General features: G+C 39.0%; 1 protein-coding gene across 1 annotated transcript in view; it reads left to right on the top strand.

Moving 5' to 3' along the window:
- Window positions 1-25,093, top strand: part of Dync2h1 (dynein cytoplasmic 2 heavy chain 1) — a 192,232-nt gene that overhangs the window by 43,915 nt on the left and 123,224 nt on the right. The window contains exons 31-47 of the mRNA XM_051155884.1: window positions 544-694; window positions 4,744-4,949; window positions 5,929-6,111; window positions 6,847-7,029; window positions 7,619-7,842; window positions 8,487-8,602; window positions 9,843-10,042; window positions 10,817-11,081; window positions 12,909-13,116; window positions 14,843-14,972; window positions 17,358-17,513; window positions 18,808-19,067; window positions 19,923-20,169; window positions 21,291-21,442; window positions 23,059-23,203; window positions 24,117-24,219; window positions 24,738-24,905. Of these exons, the coding sequence (XP_051011841.1) occupies window positions 544-694; window positions 4,744-4,949; window positions 5,929-6,111; window positions 6,847-7,029; window positions 7,619-7,842; window positions 8,487-8,602; window positions 9,843-10,042; window positions 10,817-11,081; window positions 12,909-13,116; window positions 14,843-14,972; window positions 17,358-17,513; window positions 18,808-19,067; window positions 19,923-20,169; window positions 21,291-21,442; window positions 23,059-23,203; window positions 24,117-24,219; window positions 24,738-24,905 (3,097 nt within the window). The remainder of the gene's footprint in view (window positions 1-543; window positions 695-4,743; window positions 4,950-5,928; window positions 6,112-6,846; window positions 7,030-7,618; window positions 7,843-8,486; window positions 8,603-9,842; window positions 10,043-10,816; window positions 11,082-12,908; window positions 13,117-14,842; window positions 14,973-17,357; window positions 17,514-18,807; window positions 19,068-19,922; window positions 20,170-21,290; window positions 21,443-23,058; window positions 23,204-24,116; window positions 24,220-24,737; window positions 24,906-25,093) is intronic.

Here is a 25,093-nt window from a genome sequence, read left to right as displayed (position 1 = left end):
TATCTGAAGTCACGTTTTTCCCTAAAATCTTTTAAGAGTGATTGAATTTAGTCTTTGTCTTTTATTGTTCATAATTCTAGATCTTGTACTAAGGTAGAATTTGAAAACTAGGTTTAAGCTTTAAGATTTTTAGTAATAGTTGAAACAAAAACAAGGAGGCCAGCAGTTGTAATACCTGTGCACTGGAAATCATCCTGAATCATAGACTACGAAATGACTCATCTCTGTACATTGTGAACTGCCTGAGCTTATGTAGAACAGTCAGAGAAACTAGGGTACCATTGAATGTGGAAAGCCCTTTCCTTGGGTAAATTTAGCTTGTAGATACATGTGTCTATATTTATATTTCATGTTAATATTTAAAAGTGTATATATTTATATATTCTTTATATTACAGTGTGAAGATGGAAGATGTTAGCCAGCCCACGCTCTTGGGTTTTAATCATCTTGGTATTGGTTTAGTAATATAGATATGTGTTTGCAGGATAAAAAAGCACTGGTAGGACTTTATCCATGTGAAAAATAATTTTTCTTCTTTAACAGATACTATGCTTGGCAGAGCAGATCAAGTTTACTGAAGATATAGAAAATGCCATCAAAGACCACAGTCTCCACCAGATTGAAACACAACTGGTGGCTAAGCTTGAGCGCTACACCAGTGTGGACACGAGCTCTGAGGACCCGGGGAACTCAGGTATGGAGCCTGGGAACTATCTGTTGGATTCTGTCTTACTGTATCTGTGATGTGTGCTTTTAACTACCGATCCTTCTTGCACATAGCTTTGATGACTCGGTGAATTATTGTAGCCTTAAATCTCTCTCTCTCTTTCTCTCTCTCACTCACTCTCTCCCTCTCTCTCTCTCTCTTTCCGTCTCTCTCCTCTTCTCTCCTCTTCTCTTCTCTTCTCTTTTCTTCCCTCCCTGCCCCCTTTCTTTGTCTCTCTGTCTGCTTTTTTTTGAGACAAGCTTTCTCTGTGTCCTGGCTGTCCTGGAACTCACTCTGTAGATCTGCCTGCCTCTGCCTCCTGGGTGCTGGGATTAAAGGTGTGCCACAATGCCTGGTTTATATGTAACTTTTTACCTTGTATTCAGAATTAGTAGATAGTACTTGAAGTGGAATGTCGAAACTTTACTGACATAAGTTTCTTTATCCTTCCCTCATGTTACACTTATGTACTGCGATACTCCATGACATTATAATTTTGGCTTTTAACTCTAAAATGTATTTTAAAGAGTTGAGATGAAAAGACTGATTGACTCCATTGTACCTTAATGCATACCCTTTCTGTGGTGGTTCTCTCAGTCCTGACACTCCAGGCTTCCTTCTGGTACCATTTTCCTCCAGCTCAGTAACTTTCAGATGCTTGTTTACAGTCAGTTGCAGTTAATACGCATCTTCCTAAGGATGTCCTGTTTCACCCTTGATTCTGAAGGGTGTTTCCATTACTTCCAACATTTTGAAATATCATTCCACTTTATTTTCACTTTGTGTTTTCTGACTAGTGATGGACAATTTCTGTTTGTCTATAAACAATGTTCTTACATATATGTATATGTATTATATATGTTAAAGCAAATGTCATTTTTTTTAATAAGGGGCATGAGTTGAGAGTTAGGGTTGGGAAGATGAGGAGTAAATCTGGAATGAGTTCGGGGACAATGAGGGGTAAATATAATATATGAACATCTTAAATATATCAAAAACATAAATCTCAAAGATTTAATGAAAGTAATTATATATATACATTTTTTAAATTGAAGATAGAAAAAACTCTGGTTTGTAGTTTTAAGCTTAAAATTTGTTTTGTTTTTCACATTTTAAAAATTTATTTGTTGAAATTGTTCCCATTCATTTTAGAAGCACCTGTTACCTTTTGGAGTATTTGCTGCTGTTATTTGAGGCAAAGCATCGTGTAAATGGGCTAGTCTGCTGAGTGATCTGACAGTGCCTTCTCCCTCCCAGCCTTGGTGGAGAGCACTGTTTAAATTGTCCTTAAAGTCTTTCATGGTTTCTTCTTTGGTACAGGTGTCAGGAAATTGTCTCTTCTTATGTAGGTTCAGATGGTTTTGGTTCTTTGAGTGTTAAATAATTATGAATTATATTCTGGGCATTACTTCCTTTTGTTTCCTTCTTTCTTTCATTTTTCTCTCATATAGTATATCCCGACTGCATTTTGCCTTCCCTCTGCCCCTCCTGCCCCCCCCCTCTCTTCTCCATTTCTCCTCCATATCCCTCCTAAGGATATCAACTGAATACATCATAACAAGTTACAATAAAACTACACACATATCATCATATCGAGGCTTGACAAGGTAACCCAGTTGGAGGAAAAGGGTCCCAAGAGCAGGCAAAAGAGTCAGACACAAGCCCCATTGCCACTGTTAGGAGTCCCACAGGAACACCAAGCTACATAGTCATACCATATATGCTGAGGACCTAGCTCAGACCCCTACAGGCTCCCTGATTGTCAGTCCAGTCTCGGTTAGTTCCTGTGAGCCATCCTTACTTGTTTCTGTGGACTGTGTTTTCATGTGTCCTCTATCCCTCTTGCTCCTGCAGTCCTTTGCCCCACCTCTTCTCCTTGGTTTCCTGTGCTCTGCCTAGTGTTTGGCTGGGGATCTCTATGTCTGCTTCTATCAGCTGCTGGAGGAAGCCTCTCTGATGCTCACTGGGCTAGGCTCCAATCTATGAATATAGTAGTAATGCATTAGGAGGTCCCAGGTTCAATTCCCAGCACCCACATGGCAGCTCACAACTATCTGTAAGTCCAAGATCTGACACCCTACACCAATGCACATAAATTTAAAAATTAAATAAAAATATTTTTTTTAAAAAAAGGACTCATTCTCTATCCCAGGTCTTTGGACCATCCAGCTCTGGTTCCTGGCCATGCAGGCAGTGTCAGGGATGGACCTCCTCTCGTGGCATGGGCCTCAAGTAGGACCAGTCATTGGTTGGTTTCTCCCACCAATTCTGCACCACCTTTACCTCAGCACATCTTGGAGGCAGGATATAATAGTAGATGGAAGGTTTTGTCATGTCGTAGGCCCACTGCTAGGATCCTTGTCTGATTATAGAAGATGGCTGCTTCAGGCTTTTACCCTGTTACTAAGATACGCCATTAGGGCCATTAGCATAGATTCTAGAGAGTTTCCATTGCAGTAAGTTTCTATACTGCCCTCCAAATCCCCCCCCCCCCCAATCTCACTTGTCCCTCCCAGTACTCTTTCCCTCATTCCCTTCTCCTGTTCCCATCTTCTCTCACATACCCAGTTTATCCACAAAGTCTATTCTATTTCCTCTTTTCTGGGCATTTCTTATTGTTACAAGTGTCTGTTGGGTCTTTCTTGACTCTCAGGCACAAGTGGCCAGTTTTGATTTAGTGACTGAGTCAGAAGTTCTGGGTTGTGGCTCCAGTGCCAGTCTCTCTCCAGACTGCTGTATGACTCCAGCCTGTGTGCTAAGTTCCTGAAGTGTCACCTGGTGGCAGCATGGAGTTTATAAGTAAACCTTGTAGCCCCTCTTCTGTTGTCATCCCAGGATTTCTCTGCTTCCCTTTGGGTCCTGTGGCCTGGAAGTTGCATTTTCATGTATTTATTCTTTTGTGTGCTCTGAATGTGTCTGTTGGCTGTGCCACTCATGGGAGGACAGTGAGCAAGTATGGTTTGCCATTTTTTCTTGGATTTTTGTTTTGAGAAAAGAAATTATTTTCTCCAGGATTTCTCCTTGCATCATGGAGGAAGATAGCTTCTTGTTGGAGTTTTCTCTTCTTCCAGGTCCCAGTTGCCAGTGTTTTAAGGTTGTGAGACCTTTCTTGTCTCTCAAACATTAGCTAGAGGGAGGTCTGCTGGATTTCTGTTCTGTACCAAGCTCAACTTCTGCCTATATAAGGTCTGGGACTTGGTATTCCAAAGGAAAAACAGTGAAAGGGTGTGACTTTCCTGTTGGCCTTCTTAGCAGGTGTACTTTTGGCGCCCATTCCTTACTTTGTGAGCCATAAGAGCCACTGCACGCAGGGTTTTTACTGCATTTAGAGATGGAAAGGGAAGCGTGTGCTTATTTTCTTGGGCTCCTCAGCTGACTAAATTTTATGCCTTTTGCAGTTTTTCCCATTTCTTGTTGACTTTCTGTTTTGCATAACTTGTTATCACAGTATTGTAGTCTATATTGAAGTCTTTTTAAAAAATATATTTTATTAATTTATTCATATTACATCTCAATGGTTATCCCATCCCTTGTATCCTCCCATTCCTCCCTCCCTCCCATTTTCCCCTTACTTCCCTCCCCTATGACTGTGACTGAGGGGGACCTCCTTTCCCTGTATATGCTCATAGGGTATCAAGTCTCTTCTTGGCAGCCTGCTATCCTTCCTCTGAGTGCCACCGGGCCTCCCCATCCAGGGGACGAGGTCAAATATGGGGCACCAGAGTTCATGTGAAAGTTAGACCCTATTCTCCACTCAGCTGTGGAGAATGTCCTGTCCATTGGCTAGATCTGGGTAGGGGTCCGAAGTTTACTTCCTGTATTGTCCTTGTCTGGTGCCATAGTTTGAGCAGGACCCTGGGCCCAGATCTGTCCATCATAATGTTCTACTTGTAGGTTTCTAGGACACTCTGCATCCTTCTATTTCCCCATTCTCCCTTGCTTCTTATATTGAAGTCTTTTAGAGTCTTTCACATAGCACATATGTGTACATGCTGCAGTTCATACACTAACATTGTGTCTTGTTTTTTTATGTGTAGAATCAGGAATTCTGGAGCTTAAGCTTAAGGCACTAATTCTTGATATTATCCATAATATTGATATTGTGAAGCAATTAAATCAAGTTCAAGTTTATACAACTGACGACTGGGCTTGGAAAAAACAAGTTAGATTCTATATGAAAAGTGACCATACATGTTATGTTCAAATGGTGGATTCTGAACTTCAGTATACATACGAGTACCAGGTAGGACTTTTGGTAGAAGCATTTGATTTTTCTGGATAGAAACTATTTAAAGGAAATTGCTATTGGAAAACATAATATTTCTATTTCAGTTTTTTTACTGTCTTTTGTTCAGAATTTCCAAGGTGCCGTATAAGAATAAATGAAACATTATTCTACTTAGAAAAAATTTGACATTACCTTTGTCACTGAATTCTCTGAGATGTATCCTTCCCATGAGAAAGACTATTCCCATGAATATTCATGCTGAGCTTCATATCATCTTTAGCTTAAGAGTTGTATACAGGCAACTCCAGTCAAACAGTGGGGTGTGTGCACGGTTCCACACACACTGTGACTGCCAGTATGCTAGAATGTGTTTGCTGATTGATTGCTTCAATTTGCAAGGAATAGAAATTTTCAGATAAAAGATTTAAATCATATAAATGGTTCCAAAAAGTCCAGTTGAATCATTTGTGCCCTTTTCTGTCATAATCAGTCAGCAGAACAATCATGTTAGGGAGCACCTAAGTGACCTTCTCAAAGGAAATAACACCACAGTCCACAAATGGCTGAAGGAACAGGATATTTTATTTGTGTAGCATAGAAAACGATACTTACTTTTGAAATTCATCATTTTAATAATTTTAAAGACTTTTTTACTTTGTGGTCTCAGGAAGTAAATTACATGAATTAACAGGTAGGAAGTGGCATGTTTCCTGTGTAACACACATCTGTTTGCTCTAGTGTTGTAATACTGCGCCCTCATTAAGAATGAAAGAGACTATTTGGAACCCTGGCCCTGCTCAAGCCTCTCAGGCTGTAATGAGATGTATACTTAAGACTGCAGCTCTAGTCCAGCTTCCGATTTTCAGAGTTAGCTCACTAGGAACAACTCTGAAAGTCTTCCGTGCTGAACAGTTAACCCTGTGTGCTGCGCATGTGCTTTCTGACTGGGATGGAGCAGACCATGAGTGAGCTAACACCTCGCTTCCCCATGTAGGGTAACGCTCCCAAGCTGGTTTACACTCCACTGACAGACAAGTGCTACCTAACTCTGACTCAAGCTATGAAGATGGGGCTCGGAGGGAATCCCTATGGACCGGCTGGAACTGGGAAGACTGAGTCAGTGAAGGCTCTCGGTGGACTTCTTGGGAGACAAGTCTTAGTTTTTAATTGTGATGAGGTATGAAGGTGTGAAACCCTACAGTGTTAAATGGCTGGGCTATTTTGCTTGTGCATACACATGAAAGACTTGGTTTCAAATCACTGGCTGGTGGTGATGACTTGTGGAAGTTTCTATGAAGACTGCAAACTCCTGGGCCTCTGTGGGCCTTTTCACCAGTACCGCAGTTGCCGCCATCACAGGCATAATTACCACAATCTGTTTAAAGTCAGTCTAGATTTAATCAATTAAGCAAAAGTTTGGTTTCAATTAACAAGTAAGATGTATAGGGTTTGTACACAGTATACTTCTCAAACTTAATAAGGAGAGTTATTGTGAAGAAACATTTTTAAATGTATAATGAATGTTTTTATTATACTGGACAAAAAGATTTTTAGTAAGAACAATAAGGAAAAATAAACCCTAAATTTATCTTTGTGCTTTTAACATTCAGTGTAGGGTTTTTACTCCGACTTAAGCATGACTGCAATGACGCCGTCTCTTTACTTTGTTGTGTGTGCTTTTGAGAGTATTTCCTGAAGTGACTTCTTAGTTTCCCCCACCCCTACTCCCAGACTGTCCAGGCTGCACTGACATTAACCATTATTCTGTCCTAGCCTCCAGGAGCTAGGATTACAGCTGTGCACCACTATACTTGCTGGGTGAAAAATTATTAGCTTATCTGCACAAAATATCATTATTACTAACACTAGAGATTTTCATTTTTAATGAAAACAATTTTTTTAATGTTTTCAGGGCATTGATGTGAAGTCAATGGGTCGGATATTTGTTGGTTTGGTGAAGTGTGGAGCCTGGGGTTGCTTTGATGAGTTCAATAGACTGGAGGAAGCTGTACTGTCAGCCGTTTCCATGCAGATCCAGACCATTCAGGATGCTTTGAAGAATCACAGAACCGTCTGTGAGCTGCTTGGCAAAGAGGTAGGGACACCTGGTGTGACTTGGCCTCACTGCTGCCTCTGCTCTGTGACCTGTGTGACTAGCTGTGAAATGGCTTTTAGGTTTCTGAACTATCATAGTGCTTTAATGTATTGTCTTACTCAATATAGGCTTTGGAAGAAAATACTGCTATTCTACTTTATGGATGAAGAAACCAAGCTTGATAACAAAAAGTGTAGGGATCTTTAATTTGAATTGAAGTTTGTCTAATTTTCAAAGTTTGTATTTTAATCATTATTGACATAAATACCAAAGATACACTGTGAGTAAATAGACATTGAAGTGAGTTATCTACTCTTAAACTTAGGTTCTTTGAAAACTTATGAAGGAAGTCCACTCTAACGCATGATGAGCTGTCATCATGTATGACAGGACGATGTGTATTGGAGGCTGCTTTTGCTTTTACGAAGATGTTGGACTTAGGCGTAGAGGTTTTTTTTTCTTTTTTGAATCACACTTTCTTTGTGTAGACTTGGCTGTCCTAGAACTCACACGGTAGTGCAGGCTGGCCTCTGCCTCCTAGGGTGCCATTGTGCCCGGCTGATGTCTGTTTTCTATATTAATATTTCAGGTGGAAATAAATTCTAATTCTGGAATTTTTATCACCATGAATCCTGCTGGAAAGGGTTATGGAGGAAGACAAAAACTTCCAGATAACCTCAAACAGCTTTTCAGGCCAGTGGCGATGTCACGTCCCGACAATGATCTTATAGCAGAAGTGATTCTGTATTCAGAGGGCTTCAAGGACGCTAAAGAACTGGGCAGAAAGTTGGTTGCCATTTTCAACTTAGCTAGGTGGGTCCTTTCATATTTGTGTTTGTAATGATTGGTTTGTATGCTCATCTTTTCATATTTTTCTAGTTTATATAGTGAGCTTGTAGTATGGATATGGCATATTTTATTCCAAAAAGCAATAAAAATGTATGTATTAGAGCTGTTCTTTTTCTTAGTTGTCATTAATGTGATACTTTTTCTTCACAATATTTTTACCAGATGTTCTGACTAAATGGCTGTTTCACCAGTTTCCCAGCTGACCACCCAGAGGCTACAGCACTTTAGAGGGATCTTTTTATGTGTTTTTTTATTTCCAGTATTAGAGATGAACTTTTAGCATCCTAGACAACCGACAGCTGTGGCTCATACTGTTTACTAGATGCTAGGGAATGGGGATGGTGCTGAAGGAGGAGGCGTGAGCTGCTTGTCAGAAGATGTTTTGAATCAAGTGAAAGCTGCTTGTCATTTAGCGTCTTCATTAGGAAAACATCTGTTCATGAGGAGTTTGTCTCGTCCTGTGGTTCTTTCTTCAGCTGCTCTCTTGAGTGATCATTTTGTGTGTTGGCTTTCCTGTGTAAATTAATGAAATTCTAGCATTAATTTCTGTGGTTGTGATGCTAAAAGTAATTCCTTGTAAAGCTATTCATCGTGCATCTTGATTTCAGGGAGCTTTTGACGCCTCAGCAGCATTATGACTGGGGGCTGAGAGCTTTGAAGACGGTTCTGAGAGGAAGCGGGAATCTTCTCAGACACTTGAAGAAAAATGGCACAAAACAAGATGGTATGGTTGATTATTCTAATTAAAGTGCCTTATTTTAAATGTTCTAATTTAGAATAGTTTGTATTACTGAAAGGTTGTAGATACAGTGTAGACAGTTTCTGTAAACCTGGCAAAGTTTTGTCTACTTTTAACATCTTACATTAGTGTGGCATACTTGTATCAGTTAATTGAGTGATTTTACTGTTTTGTTTTTTTTTAATTAAAGTTTATATATTATTCTGACTTTTTTCTACTTTTAGCTTGACAGGAAAATTCAAGGGTACATTGCATATGAAGTAGTAGTGATGTGTGAAAGAATAATTGAATCTACTTGCTTTAAATGTAAGGTTCATTAGATTTCACAGGCTGTGATGTGTGCCTCCAGTCCCAGAATTGAGGAGCTGAAACAGGAAGACGAGGTTCTGGGCCACCCTGGGAGACCTGATGAGATCCCACGGCCACACACTCTAGGAATCTACCCTCAGAGTTCTGGGTTATAGGTGTTCACAGGAGCGTGTGACTTAGTTAGCAGAGACGTTGGAAACAGGCCATGGTATTTTTCCTTCCAGTAGATGAAGATGGTAGATTGTGATTAGATCAGGCTCTCAGCAGAGAGAAGGCGGCAGGGGCACATGCTGTTTATCATGTTCTGTTGCTAGGTGCGTGGCATGAACTATTCACAGCAGCATGTACTCAGACCATACTTGGCTCGTAGCAGGCAAATGCTTTCATCACATCTATATAGAATAAAGGGCCCCTGTGTCCTTTTAGAAAGGCTGAGTTTTCACATTGCTATTAAAAATTGTTACAAGACTATCAATCACAATTGAAGGAGAAAGAAAAAATTTTCACAATAAAAACAAATTTAAGCAATTTCTGGCCTGATTCAGCTCCATGGAAGGTGCTAGAAGTCAAACTTTAGTCTGAAGAAAGACTGAAAATATGAGCATAGAGAAAGGATAGCATGAAATGGCAAACAAAATTGTTTGTTCTTTAAATGCTAAAGGCTCACATCTTCAAAAAGGAAGTTACTTGAACTCTGCTACTAGGTTGACATGAAAGGTGGACAGGGATTCAAATCCCATGGAAAGAGTTTATTTCTAATCAGTCAAAACATAGGAAATGAAGTGTAGCCATTATGATTCACTGTTTTTAAGTGTTCCTAGCATGCTGGTTAATAACTAGTAATGAGTAGCAATACTATAAGCTTATTTGTTATTGAATTGATAAAAATAATTTTAAAATTAAACTTTCTCTGTAGTTAATGAAAATCATATTGTGGTACAAGCACTGAGGCTCAATACAATGTCAAAATTCACATTTGCTGATTGCACCCGGTTTGATGCACTGATTAAAGATGTTTTCCCTGGAATTGACTTTAAAGAAGTAGAATATGATGAACTAAGTGCGGCGTTAAGGCAAGTCTTCGAGGAGGCCAACTATGAAGTCATACCCAACCAGGTAACTGTCAGGGGTATTTTAGAATAGATTAATGCACTTTCCTAGTTGATCCTTATTAATGATCGTTATCAGTCACCTTTTAATTTAGTTTTCATCTTTTAACTTTAATCTTACTCTAGGACACTTTTTTCGGCTTTCTAGTTCAGATTAGGGACCCTTGCTGTGCTGTGTCCTGACTTCCATCATGCATGGAATGTTTAATGTTAAGTATGTGTTGGATTAGTATTCGTTCCTCACTAGATAGTGATCTGTGTGAAAGTCAGCATCTGCATATGTTTTTGCTCTGCATTTTACTCCTGGTACCTGCCCATCACAGCATCTTAGGTGTGATAGATGGGTCATATAAACTTTTGCTTATTTATCACACGTAACTTAGTTATACCTTGATAATTTATTTGTAGGAATTCTTCCAGAAGCTCTTCTCTATGTGACATAGATGATCATTTAAAATGAATGTCTCCCTTTAACTTTTATTAAGAAGTAGAATATGAATTAATGAATAAATGACTAAACAAATGACTAAACAAAATAAAGGATGTATGCTTTTAACTTTATGCAAAGCCACCTCTTTAAAAGACAAATGCTGAGCTTAAAGATTGCATTGTAAATACGTTCTGATTTATTTCACTGGTGGTCTATTTGAGGTTTTATTTTCCAGTGGAGAAATCAGACTTAATTTACAGTTCCAGCAGAAAGGTGTGTGCAGAATGGTGAGAGAACTGAGCGCAGCTGAATGTGGTGAATCACATGTGAGCACACTTTCTTTCCTACTAGATGAAGAAGTCTCTAGAACTGTATGAACAGCTGCGCCAGAGGACGGGAGTTGTCATTGTTGGTCCAAGTGGTGCTGGCAAGTCTACCCTTTGGAGAATGTTAAGGGCTGCACTTTGTAAAATTGGCAAAGTAGTAAAACAGTACACGATGAACCCCAAAGCTATGCCCAGACACCAGTTACTGGGACATATAGACATGGATACCAGAGAATGGTCTGACGGGGTTCTGACAAATAGCGCTCGCCAAGTCGTTCGTGAGCCTCAAGGTTGGTCCCTGTCTAATTTATTAGCCTTAGAGAATAGCATAGCCTGCTTATAATGTTCTTATTAAGGTTTCTGTGTGACTTAAAACACTTTATAATGATGTTCTTTTGCTATTTTACTAAGCATTACTATTTTCTATTATTGTTTTATTAAGACAGAGTCTCACTCTGTAGTCCAGGCTGGCCTGGAACCCCACAAATACTGGGGTTATAGTCACTTATCACCAACCATGCTTGGGTCTTGTTGTCATTTGACTTATCGCTTGATAGCAACTTGTAATATAGTCAAAACTTAGAGTCACTTGATTAAATATAATTCATAACTAATTTACTGAATGCATACAAAATATCTGCCTTGTTAGTATAACTGATGTGTTTGAACATCACTAACTTGTCAGTGTGAACATATTCTGAGTTATTTTTAAAATTGAAGCAGTAAAACAATTTATTTCTTGATCTAAATTTTACCAATTTATTTGTGTTGTTTAGTGTTTTGTTTTTTGTTTTCATTTTGTATTTTTGAGACAGGATCTCACTGTGTAGCCTTGGGCTAGAACTTGCTATGTAGACCAGACTAGCCTTGAACTCACTGAGATCTGCCTCCCTCTGCCTCCAATGGTGGTATTAAAGGCTTGTGCTACCATATTTGAATTGACTTTGTTTGTTTTGTTTTTGAGACAGGGTTTCTATGTGTAGCCGTGGCTGTCCTGGGCTGTCTTTTTAGACCAGACTGGCCTCAAACTCAGGCTTCTGCTTCTTCAAGTACTGGCATTACAGGTGTGAGCTGTCATGCCCAGCTTGACTTGGTTTTAAAGAGTTTTGTTTTTTGTTTTTTTGTTTTTGTTTTTGTTTTTTTTTTTTTTAGAAACTAGACTCTCAGTAGACTACTTTGCCAAGCTTGAATCAATAGCTTTTCAAATAAGACAGTTGGTAATTATTCAGAAATTGATGCCATTGGAAGGGTTTTCAAGGCAGCTTCAGTGGCAGCAGCTGCTTCTTCTTTCTTTCTTTCTTTCTTTCTTTCTTTCTTTCCTTCCTTCCTTCTTTCTTCCTTCCTTCCCTTCTTCCCTTCTTTCTTCCTTCTTCTTTCCTTCCTCTTCCTCCCCCTCCTCTCCTCCTCCTCCTCATTGTAATACTACATTAAATGAAGGCCAGCACTACCCTTTCCCACAGTGCTGGTGACACTTCCCTCTTTGAATTGTTTTAAAGTACAACGGGAACCAGCCTGATTTTAGGAAGGATAAGTGAGCATCAACCTGGTGCTGCTCTTCCCATTTCAACCATCCTTGGATATACTAAAATCAAGTGGTAGCAGGTAGTGCTTTATTTCTTGTGAAAATTGGGTTTTCTTAAAGAGACGTTATGTAGCAAACATTTATATATTCTCACGACATGGCCAGTCACATAGATCAGGAGATTATATCTCACTGAAACAGTAATACTCATCTTACAGCCAGGTTTTAAGGAACATTGGGAGTTCGATCTGCTTGATTAGAGGTAAACAAAATAATACTGTATGAGTTGTAGCTGACCTAGGACAGTAGATGCAGGATTGCCCACAGATTGTCTAGCGCTTGTGTAGCGCTGTTTGCTGTGACGCTTCAGCTTGCTCAACTCTGCTCTTTATGTTAAGGTGGAAATTAGTTCTAAGTAATCAAAGTTACTTTATTCCTTATGTTGGACTATTAGAGCATCTGACATATCCGTGTGTGTGTGTGTGTGTGTGTGTGTTGTGTGTGCGCGCACACGCATATGTGTGTCTGTGTCTGTCTGTCTGTCTGTATGTATGTATGGTTTTTTAAAGTCCTTATTCTTCTATCTTGGAAATAGATGTCAGCTCATGGATAATCTGTGATGGTGACATTGACCCTGAATGGGTAGAATCTCTAAATTCTGTTCTGGATGATAATCGGTTGCTCACCATGCCCAGCGGAGAAAGGATTCAGTTTGGTCCAAATGTTAACTTTGTATTTGAAACTCATGATTTAAGTTGTGCCTCGCCAGCCACAATATCTAGAATGGGAATGATATTTCTTAGGTAAGCTACAAATCATTTCTATTCCATATATTAGAATATTCTTTAGTTATCATTCTGGGCTCAGAACTAAATTAAAAATAGAATGAATAACCAGGTGCTGGTGGTGCACATCATTGATCCCAGCACTCGGGAGGCAGAGGCAGGCAGATTTCTGTGGGTTTGGGGCCAGCTTGGTCTACAGAGTGAGTTCCAGGAGAACCACAGCTACAAAGAGAAACCTTGTCTCAAAAAACTGCAAGAAAGAACAGATAATATATTCATATTGATTGCATCCATGATTAGCATTTTTGGTTGGATTTTGTTTCAGAGTTTGTTTTATTATATGTGAATTATTTTAGCAATTTGGTCATATCTTAAAATATCTTAAGTATTATTTTTTAAGACAAAAGGCAAGTACTTAATTTCCTTTAAAAATTTTAAGATACTGAGATTGAATTCTCAATCTCAATTGATAAAGAGACAGATCTTAATTCCCTGATAAATTCTTGGTTGAGGAATCAGCCCGCTGAATACAGAAGTAATCTTGAAAATTGGATTGGAGATTATTTTTCAAAAGCTTTACAGTAAGTTTTAAAGCAGGTGAGATTGAATATGTAAGCATACTAAATAAACACTAGAACATAGTAGTTAAATCCCTGTAGCATATTTTAGCTACAGAACTTTAAATTCCTAAGATTTTAAGACTGATTCAGGTATAATAGGTCCTTCACCTAAACTTGGCATTTCACAACTTGAAAACCTCTTTCCTATATACTTTTTACTTTTCCAGTGAGCTGATAAAAGGCTTAAAGGACAAAAATGAGTACTAACTAGTTAGAGATTTCACATACTCAGTCATGTACCAGAGCACGACATTTTGACCAGCTTCATTTTCCCAAATGAGTAATAGTTTGGCAAAAATGTTGAGAATTTGCTATTCGTCTTACCTGTATTTCAGCACAATTGGAGGCCATTCTGTGTAAAGAGTGATGCATTGCTGTCATTCACTTGGGCTTAGATTATGCCTTACCAGTATTTAACTCTTGGCTTCACTCTACGTATTATTGGAAACATTTATATTAAACTAGTCATGAACTTCAGTTGATGTTAAGGTTAATTATAAAAATAATGGTATTTTAGGTATATCAATTTTTGGTGATATTTATATAAATTTACCATTTATTCAGTTTTAGAATCTTATAAGAATATTATAGTAAAGGGTAGGCTTACAGGTAAATTTAAAATTTCAGTATTTATTTGTATTTACATTAACTTAAGCAGTAGAAAGACTTGAGGGAAGGACTGAGACCGCTGTTTATGGAGGATAAAAAGTTACATAAGTGGGTGCTGTGACTGTTTAGCAGAGTCACATACTGCTGCGGAGGACTGTACATTGTTGGTGGCAGAGGTGCTAGCTGTATGAGGCACACTGAATTTGTGTGATTTCATGTAAACTATAGCTATATATTAACTTTTAGGTTGCTGTGTACTCTAGCTTGGACCTTTTAGGGCTCCTTTATTTCCCCTGGTGTTTGCCAGGCATTTATCTGTGGAGAGGCCCAACGAGAACTTTCAAGTAGTGTCGTGACTCCTGTAGTGTTTCACAGCACACACATGGAGTCGCCGATGCCGACGGTCTGCTAACACGAAAGACTTGATGGATAACGTCTATAGGGACAGGAGTTAGTGTGAAGTAGGTGACAGGTTCTTCCTAAGTAACTTGCATGTTTGTGGTAATCTCTTGTAGTGATGAAGAGACAGATCTTAATTCCCTGATAAAATCTTGGTTGAGGAATCAGCCCGCTGAATACAGAAGTAATCTTGAAAACTGGATTGGAGATTATTTTTCAAAAGCTTTACAGTGGGTTTTAAAGCAGGTGAGTTGCCCATGGCAGTTCATGGTCAGCGCAGCGGGAAGTGCAGTCAGGAGTTGAGCCTGCTTTTGCTCTCTCATGGTAGAGCACTGCTGGGCCACGGCGTCGAGCAGATGTCAGCATCGCTGTTCCTTTCCTGTCTACTTCCATTACCTGTATTAGCTAGTCTTTTTTTTTTTCCACACACCTATGTACACATAGGTGTTCATATATATATTTATATAATCTGTTAGGTTTGGGGTTATTCTATAGCTAATCTCCCTCTTCTGCTGAGTTTGCACTTTTTAAAAAAATTTTTTTTTATTAATTTATTCTTGTTACATCTCAATGGTTAGCCCCTCCCTTGTATCCTCCCATTCTTCCCTCCCTCCCATGTTCCCCTTATTCCCCTTCCCTATGACTGTTCCTGAGGGGGATTTCCTCCTCCTGTATATGCTCATAGGGTATCAAGTCTCTTCTTGGTAGCCTGCTATCCTTCCTCTGAGTGCCACCAGGTCTCCCCCTCCAGTGGACATGGTCAAATATGAGGCACCAGAGTATGTGTGAAAGTCATACCCCACTCTCCACTCAACTGTGGAGAATGTTCTGTCCATTGGCTAGATCTGGGTAGGGGTTTGAAGTTTACCGCCTGTATTGTCCTTGGTAAGATGGTTCATTTTCATGTCTATAGAACCTTGCCTAACTTACCCCAAAAGCTTGAATGCTAGGATGTCTTTTTCTCAGTAGAAAAATCATCTTGTCTCATTTTACTGTTAGTAATTACCTAGATATCTATCATGTTAAACATTATTAAGCTAATACTAAAATTCAGAAGGGATAGTGAGTTACAGTAATATTTGAAACATTTGCTTATGCAATAAAAATAGACATCTAAATATGCAAAGTCTAAGTGAGTGAGAGTGTGCCTTTCTAGAGATGGGGCTACCTGGGGCACGAGAATGCCACATAAACACATCATCGCGCCCACCAGCATGGCAGCAGCACTACCAAAATAGAAGAGGGCAGTGGGCTTCCGTGCATACATGATCTTTTAAAACTTTGTGTGGCTATTCACTCGTTATTGATTTTATGAAAAATGTAAATATATTAAATAGAATAGCAACAGTTACTTTGATGTCAAATGACTGTTAGTCTGAATTTGATCTAGAGGTCAGTTTTTTTATATTGACCAAAAGTGCATAAAAATAGAAAATTTGCTATTTTTTTTTTTTTATCCTTTTGTGTTTGTTTTTCTTCCCTTGTGAGGATAGGAACTGGAGAAATAAAAGCAAGTGTTAAAATGTTACAAATGAGTTAGCTTCTCCTAGACCTGGAGAAGGAGGAGGTCCCTGCTCCCTAGTCTGACAAGATGTTTCTACTATTTGCTTCTACCCCCACACTCACCAAACATCTGTTTGTGTTCATCTGGAGGTTCTGTGAGGGCAGAGAGGGAGCCTGCCATGCCCCTTAGCTCCAGAGTGAGTTTGTTAGGAGTGAGTGAGTAGCTGTCCTGCTGCTGAGATGCCTCATGCCTGTGTCCAGCATCTTTTCAGCAGATAGTTCATTCTAGGAGTGCTGATGCTGTCAGATCTGCTAGGTTGCTTGGTGTGTGTGTGTGTGTGTGTGTGTGTGTCTGTCTGTCTGTCTGTCTGTCTGAATGAAGGTGCAATACTAGATAGCATATACTTATGAGACTCGATATGGAAAGGTAAGATGATTAAGTTATAGGGTAGATGGAGGAGAGGGGACAATAAGAGTCATGTTCGTATGTTGTAGTAGTTACTGTTGTGTCACTGTTAAGGCAGGAAAGAAATCCTGGTGTGTAGTTTCAGAACCTTTAGTCTGTCATGACAGGGAAGCAGAGCAGACTTGATGGAACTCACGGCAGTTGTGGCTGGTGGCTGGGGCGCTTGGCATCACTATGCCTCATGTTGTTGGCAAAAGGAAGTGGAGAAAACAGACCAGAAGCAGGGGTGTAAGGGTCACCTCTAGTGATGAGCTTGTACCAACTGCATCTCGCCTGTTAGAGACTGTACCTTCATGACAGTGTTACACACTGGAGACTGGCCTCAGAACCTGAAACTGTGGTGTGCGCTTCAGATGGAAACCACACCTAGGCGCTTGGCTCAAGTTTTAAAAATATGTATGTATATTCTTTAGGTTGAGGAAATGTGTCATGTATGTATTTGAGAATTCTAGCATTTATCATTCAAAATACATAATTGCTTTTAAAAATAATTTTGAATTTTCAAAGCATACATGTAAACTGAATAGCATCCATACTTGATATTTAAATGAAAGCAATGAATGGAAAGATTTTTGGCAGTGCTCTGTGTCCATTTGTATGGTTGGCACTCGCTGGTTAATGTCTGTCTTTCTTGCCTTGGTTCCGTGAATTTTAATCGACAGAATGACTATGTGGTAGAAACAAGCTTGGTTGGGACCGTGATGAACGGGCTGTCCCACCTGCACGGATGCAAAGACCATGACCAGTTTGTTATTAATCTCATACGAGGACTGGGTGGGAATCTGAACATGAAATCCCGTCTGGAGTTTACCAAGGAGGTAAGGAACATTTTACAGCCTCTTTTCAGCTGCCATCTTAGCTTGTCTTCTCCCTTAGCTCTCACCACACAGCGATGTAGTTCCAAGGTATGTAACTTTTACTTATGAATTTATGCATTTTGTAGACTAACAGGACATCTTTATGTTTGTGGGTCTACATACCTGTTCGTGCGTTTATGTATGTATGTGAGTGTATATATATCTGTATATCAAGCTTAGAATTTCTGATATTCTCAAATTTTTTATGAGATTTTGTAATTAAACTAAGGCTTGGAACAGAAAACTGTAAATAAGGTTTAAACCTATTTAGTCATATAAATATATTCCATTATTTCATTTAGCTTTAATTTTATAAGAATATAGTTTTTAAATAATCCTTTAGAATAGAATAGTGTTAGCATTTAGAAACACTAGGGTATTTCTAATTATTTCTTTAATAATGTCAGATTGTATTTGAACCACTTAGTTAGAAAGCCAGTTTTTATATCATAAGGGACTTTTGTTTTCTTTTTCTTTTATGTGTATTGGTGTTTTCCTGCATGTATGTCTGTGCACCCTATATGTGCCTGGGCCTGTGGAAGACCAACACAGTTTTCTACTCGCTTTTGCTTAGTACCTCATCTGTTGCTTCCTCTGTCCTGTTTGCTTCTCCATGGCTGTGAGGCCTCCAGCCTCTCTCCACTGCTGTGTAATACCTCCCTGTACACTGCTCTGAAACATTCTCATTGCACAGTTCTCAGTATTGAGGAGCACAGTTGCTCATTGAATGCTGTGGTTGTAACTGAAGTCAGTTCTGGGAAATGTTGGGAAAAACAGGGTTTTAGCATTCTTAAAGCCTGCAGTTTGGAGCTGGGCGTGGTGGCGCACACCTTTAATCCCAGCACTTGGGAGGCAGAGGCAGGTGGATCGCTGTGAGTTTGAGGCCAGCCTGGTCTACAAAGAGAGTCCAGGACAGCTGCTACACAGAGAAACCCAGTCTTGAAACACCAAAAAAAAAAAAAAAAAAAAAAAAAAAAAAAAAAAAATCTGCAGTTTGTGCGACAACTATTAAAAGTTAGATATATTTTATAATTTTATAACTTGATCTATAAATATCTACCAAATTGGTATTTTCATATATATTTTTATTTTACTTCAGATCATATTGAGGTAAAATACCATTTTACTTTTAAAGTTTGTTTAGAAGTGGTAAATATAAACTTTTTTTTTTTTTTTTAAACAAAGTGATTTACTATGGAGATATTTACTTGGATGACTATGTAAAAACTCCCCGTTACAACATTTTCCTCTGAAGGTTTTTAATTGGGCACGGGAATCCCCTCCGGACTCTCACAGACCACTGGACACCTACTATGACTTTGATCGAGGACAGTTAGCATCCTACGTGCTGAAGAAGCCCGAGAGCCTGACAGCTGATGACTTCAGCAGTGGCCACACCCTTCCTGTCATTCAGACTCCTGACATGCAGCGGGGTCTGGATTATTTCAAACCTTGGCTAAGTTCTGATACCAAACAGCCATTTATTCTCGTGGGACCAGAAGGATGTGGCAAAGGGTAAGAAAAATGCTTTCAGAGATACATATTGTGAAGTTGTTTCTTTTCTGACCAAGAATTTAAAAGCAAGCTAGCGAGCTTCCTTCATTCCTTCCTTCTCTCCTTCCTTCCTTCCCTCCTTCCTTCCCTCCTTCCTTCCTTCCTTCCTTCCTTCCTTCCTTCCTTCCTTCCTTCTACTTTAAAAGCACTTAGACTTTTATACAGGACAATTTTCATTGTCACTCCTGTTTAAGAAAAAATGACTACAGAGAGGACTGACATTTTCTCTGCCATGTTGTATGGTCTTAGAACATATGATCAAACAAACACTGAGTCCCTTATATGCACTTACAGATTACTGTGTGCTTTAGCCAGGATTTTAGCAGTGGACTGTAGCTCTCTTATTAAAAATAGTGTCTAGCTTAGTGTAGGCTACCTGTGTTTAGTGCCCACATTATTCATGCTTTAGGAATAAACTTGAATGATTAGTTTTACATGTATGTTGGCGTAATAATTAAAAAAAAATCTATTCAATCAGGGTAGTTAACAAAACAAAGCAAAAACTCTTGGGGAACTTAAAATCTTTCCATGAACTATGGGGGAAAAACTAGTGTATTCTATATACCTTATAAATCTGAACTTAGGAAACCTGTAAGAATTCCTGGAATACCTTAAAATACACATTTTCCCACAGTTTTAAAAGTTAGAAAGTTACTTTGGTGATTATGGAGACCATATCTATGTTCATTATTTTCCTTCACAACATAATCTGAAATAGTTTAGAAAAGGATATCAGTTTCATGTTGAGTGTAAGGAGTGGTTTGTTGGGCACACTTCCCCAGTGCGATGCTGCCCAGTGTCACCTATCTCCCGCAGGATGCTGCTCAGGTACGCCTTCTCCCAGCTGCGCTCCACTGAGATCGCTACAGTGCACTGCAGCGCTCAGACTACTTCCCGGCATCTTCTGCAGAAGCTGAGCCAGACTTGCATGGTAATCAGCACGAACACTGGCCGAGTGTACAGACCAAAAGACTGTGAAAGACTTGTTTTATACCTGAAAGATATCAACCTGCCCAAGCTGGACAAGTGGGGAACCAGCACTTTGGTGGCTTTTCTCCAGCAGGTAAGTCTTATCTGTAATAGGAACCAGTATTTTTCTTCTTATAGATACAAAATCTGCTTTCCTTCTCTTGGACCAGTTTTATCTAGCGCACATCATCAGAATTGAAATTCATGAAATATTTAAGTCTTGTTCTAGGCTAGTCACTCTCCATTTGGAAATCTGTTGTTCACCCTCCTTACCTTGTCAGGGAAATGGTGAAGGCATCAGCAGCTGGTATTAGGGAGGTCTTGAGGTTTGGCTGTTCTTGCTCCGACAGTGTTACTCTCTCTATAAACCTGGGGTGCACCCTCCTTTCCTCTTTTGCTTTGTATCACATGTCCTTATTTAGTGTAAAAGATTTATTCCTGTATGTTATTATATCATATTAAAAGCCCCATGATTTTAGAGCTTGCTATGCTTATATGGACTATGCAATTGTATAATGTGATAATATAGTTATGGGAAAGCCTGAAATATTTTTCTTATTATTTCCTGACTCCTGGCTTTTTTCTCTATAATTGCTAATAAATTTATACTAGTGTTTGGGTTTTACTCTTTAATGCAGTGAAAACATTTTAAAAGAAGAGGAATCAGATCAAATTAACTAAATGCAGAGCAGAACAATTCCACTTTTTCAGGATGTAAAAATTTAAAATGTTTCTATCTTAAATTGCTGAGTTGACTGAAGGGGGATGGTTACACTTGGAAGTAATTGCAATTCAGATAATACTGCGTCGTTCACCTTGATGGTTGGGTTGGCATGGTCGGTAGGCACCAGACAAACCCTTGGTGTGTGTGAAGATTATCTGGTGACTAAAGTGGGAAGGCCCACTCTGAATGTGGGGCGCACTCTTCACTTTGCTGAGCCCTGACTACGGCAGGTGGAGCAGGGATCTGGGCAGCAGAGCTTGATGCTGTCTTCTGACTCGGGATGCAGCGGCACCAGCTGTTTCCTGTTCCTGCTGCCCTGCCAGGCATGTTGGGGTGGGTTGTGTCCCCTTGAACTGTAAGACAGAGCTTGCCTGATGTGGCCCTGGTCAGCTGCTTTGTTATAGCAAGGAGACAAGTGACTAATGCATGATCTTAATATGATTAGAGAAATCTAAAGTTAAAACCATTTATAAACATTTGTTTTTATATAGGTGTTGACATATCAAGGATTTTATGATGAAAATTTGGAATGGGTTGGTCTGGAGAACATTCAAATTGTAGCTTCCATGTCAGCTGGAGGAAGACTGGGGAGACACAAGCTGACCACCAGATTTACGTCTATTGTTCGTCTTTGTGCCGTAGAGTATGTAACACAGTGATTTGCTTGCTCGTTTGCTATTTATTCAAGATACCCATCAAGAATATTCCCAAAATGTAGACAGTGGAATGGTTAAGCCAATACATTTTTCCAAACTTTTGGCAATGGTTTAACAGTATGTAAGGTCTTTTACACAAGGAGATAGAACTCTATGTCTGTACCTCCAAACACCAGGAGCAAGACTGATAGCTTTAAGTCTGTATTTACTTTTCAGTTAATATATAATGTAAATATATAGTTCCTGATGATGTGGTATTATGTACTGCTCTGACACATTATCTAATGCATAATGCTCTAGACAATTTAAACGTACAGATTTATCACTTCTTTCTTTTGGTGTGTAGAAGATGACTCCTGGGGTCTCGCTCATACTAGTCAAGTGTCCCCAACTCTACAAGATCCCTTTCTTTAGCTTTGTGAAATGCGCAGTGCACAGTTACTGCCTCCAGTTTCACACCAGACATCCTTGCTTCTGTCCAGATGCAGCTTCACCTTAGCATCAGTGTTTCCCCCACCTTTCTACCTCTTTACAGATCCCAGTTCCTAGCAATGTCTTGTGTACTCTCCACTTGTATGAGAGGAACATGTAGGACCATGTGGCAGAAACCATGTACTGTCTTGTCTGTAGTTCTGGGCTTGTCCTATTTTGTTTATTTAACATGATTTCCAGGCATCTATATTGTTAGAAACTCCTGGCTTTCAATATTTATGTGGCTAACTCTTACTTCCTTGTGTATATGTACCACATTAGTTTTTCCTTTTCTCCTCACCTGGTAAGATACTTAGGTTGTTTGTATTATGTGTGGGGTGTTATGAATAATGCTGCAGTGACCATGGGAGTACAGATGTCTCTTCAACATGTTTTATTTCCTTTACATGTGGAAAAATGGCACATTTTAGACATAAATGTTTTATGTATCTCACAAAACTAATATTTAATTTTATGGAAATAAAGGGAGTTGAATCTGATGAAAGGAGAGTTAGGTCACATGAATTGGGATGGCATCTGTCTAATCCATCTATCCATCCTTGTGACTGAGACTCCTGAGTTTAATGTTCATAGCCCTGTCCCTTGGGATTTTTCACCTTACTCACCTTTGTCAACTTAAAAGTTCCTGTTAACCACATTTTATCTATGGACATTGCTTTTACTGAGATGCTATGGTTGCCAGCTAACCTACATGGAAGTCAATTTTGGCTTGAGAAAAACAGGCTAACTTTTGTTGCATTTTTTTATCTTCTTGGACTTCTGACCTGGATTACTGCCCTATATATAGGCTTTACTTAGCTCAAAATGCTTTTTTGTAAGTAAAATATCCTATTTTAGTCTGAAGATAAGTGGCTTTTGAAGTTTTGATTTTAAGTAGTTTGATTAGAGTCTTCTGTAAAGCCCTCCAGTCTCGGAGAGCAGACACTGAGAGACTCAGAGAGAGAGAGAGCGAGAGAGCAGGGACTGAGTGGGTCCTGCTCCCTGAACAGCTCCGAGATCTGGGCTGGAGCTGTGCAGTCTGAAACTTAACACTATTAAGTCTTAATGTGAGGCTAGTAACTTAGGGTATTGATTTACTTCAGCTTACTTATTTCTTGTCTTCCCTTTTCAGTTACCCAGAAAGAGAACAGTTACAGACAATCTATGGCGCATACTTGGAAGCAGTTCTGCACAAAAATCTTAAGAATCATTCTATTTGGGGTTCTTCATCAAAAATTTATCTCTTAGCAGGCTCCATGGTGCAGGTGTATGAACAGGTACATAGAAGTTTGTGCTGTAGTCTCCAGCCCTGCTGGCCTCACCCCGGTCTCGGTACTGTGCCCAGGGTCCTCTTTCTTGTCACAGTGCAGTGTGGTAGATGACACAGGAGCAGCACATTGAACAGCTGTGTGTGCATGGTTGTCAGTGAGGAAGCAAAATCTGATCTGAATTAAACACAAGAGAAAAATCACAAAGTATTTGAAGATGAAATTTTCTTAGGTAGAAGGAATAATATGTGTAGTGTTTGTGGAAGATGCTTTTGTAAGGCTGGGTAGAAGGAGACGGAGTAAGTTAGAAAGGAAAAGGTCAGTTTAAAAAATGCATACACTAGTTGAGCTGTCACGATGCCGGCAATATGGCTCTGGCTGTGGGGTGGGAGCTGGCCGTTAAGCTCTTTGATTTCCTCAGCGGCTTCCTGAAACTACAGCAGCCTTCTTGTTCTCTTTAGTAGAAAACCTTTGAGTGGTTTTATTCAGTGTTATGGATTCTTTAGAATTTCAACTGTTATTTTATAATGTTCAGCAGCTAATGTATAGTTTCCATAGATGCATCCCTGCCACACCCCAACCTCTGGCAGTCTGCTGAAGCCCATGAGCTGATCTTGGAGTAATACTTTAAAGTGCATAAGTAGCTAGACATGGTGGCACATACCTGGAGTCAGTCCTTGCATGGTTGAGGCAAAAAGATTGACATGAGTTACATAGTGAGTTTAGGTGAGCTTGGGCCATAGTGTGAGACCCTGTCACAAAAATAAGTGCACATGTAAAATGTATAAGATAAATCATATAGAATAAATTTAAAAAATCAATTCTATTGAAGATTTACTCACAGCTAGAAATTGGCCTTCAAAGTCTAAAGTGACAGGAACTGTCTATGAAAGTCAGCTCTTTGCACTGTTGTCATTTTCAGGTGCGGGCCAAGTTCACAGTTGATGACTATAGCCACTATTTCTTTACCCCCTGCATTCTTACTCAGTGGGTTCTTGGCTTGTTCAGATATGATTTAGAAGGAGGTGAGTTTTTCTTTCTTTCTTTTCTTTTCTTTTTTTTTTTTTTTTTTTTTTTTGGTCTGTGTATGTATGTATTTATCCTGTAAATTGTACTCATAATAGGAACATTAAGTACTGTGGTAAAAATTATAATATTTAAAAATGACTATTAATACATTAAATTTAAATAGCTGTATTATGTTTATTACTATTAAAAGGATAATAATTTATTTTATTCTGTTTTCCAACTTGCTTATTCTATAAATTTGATCTTAGAAAAGATAAAATCATTTCATTTTATAGCCAAATTATTTTTATTATGCAGTTTGGAAATTATAAGAGCAACTATAAATGGTGTTTTAAGCATACACATTTATTAAGAGAATGAATTTTAACTCTTTTTCATTTCTTCTATTTACCTGCTGCCGAAATTATGGTATGTAGATTCTCACTGTATATTTATTTTATAACGTTATATTAAACAGACCATTTGAAAATAGTTTCAGGCATAGTACAATTGAAGACAATTTTGCCTTTCCTAGGATCCTCCAACCATCCCTTAGATTATGTGCTAGAAATTGTAGCCTATGAAGCACGGCGCTTGTTTCGGGACAAAATTGTTGGTGTGAAGGAGCTGCATTTGTTTGATAACATTTTAACGTCAGTGTTCCAAGGAGACTGGGGCTCCGATGTCCTAGACAACATGGCAGGTAACAGAAGAGAACTCGTCAGTGCACACTTGCCATAGGTGCCTTGAAATTTTGTTTCCAACAAGATGCATGATTTTTTGTTTCAACAAATAAAACTTGGGGTGATTTAACTTTTAATTTTCCCCAAAGGGAAGATGCCCAGCATTTTTACTAGAATTGTACAATTACAATCCAAACAAAATATAATA

Source organism: Acomys russatus, chromosome 14, assembly GCF_903995435.1.
Source record: "Acomys russatus chromosome 14, mAcoRus1.1, whole genome shotgun sequence".
NCBI classification, from domain to species: Eukaryota; Metazoa; Chordata; class Mammalia; order Rodentia; family Muridae; genus Acomys; species Acomys russatus.
Note: the sequence above shows the minus strand (reverse complement) of the source record. Positions and strands in the feature narration are given on the sequence as shown.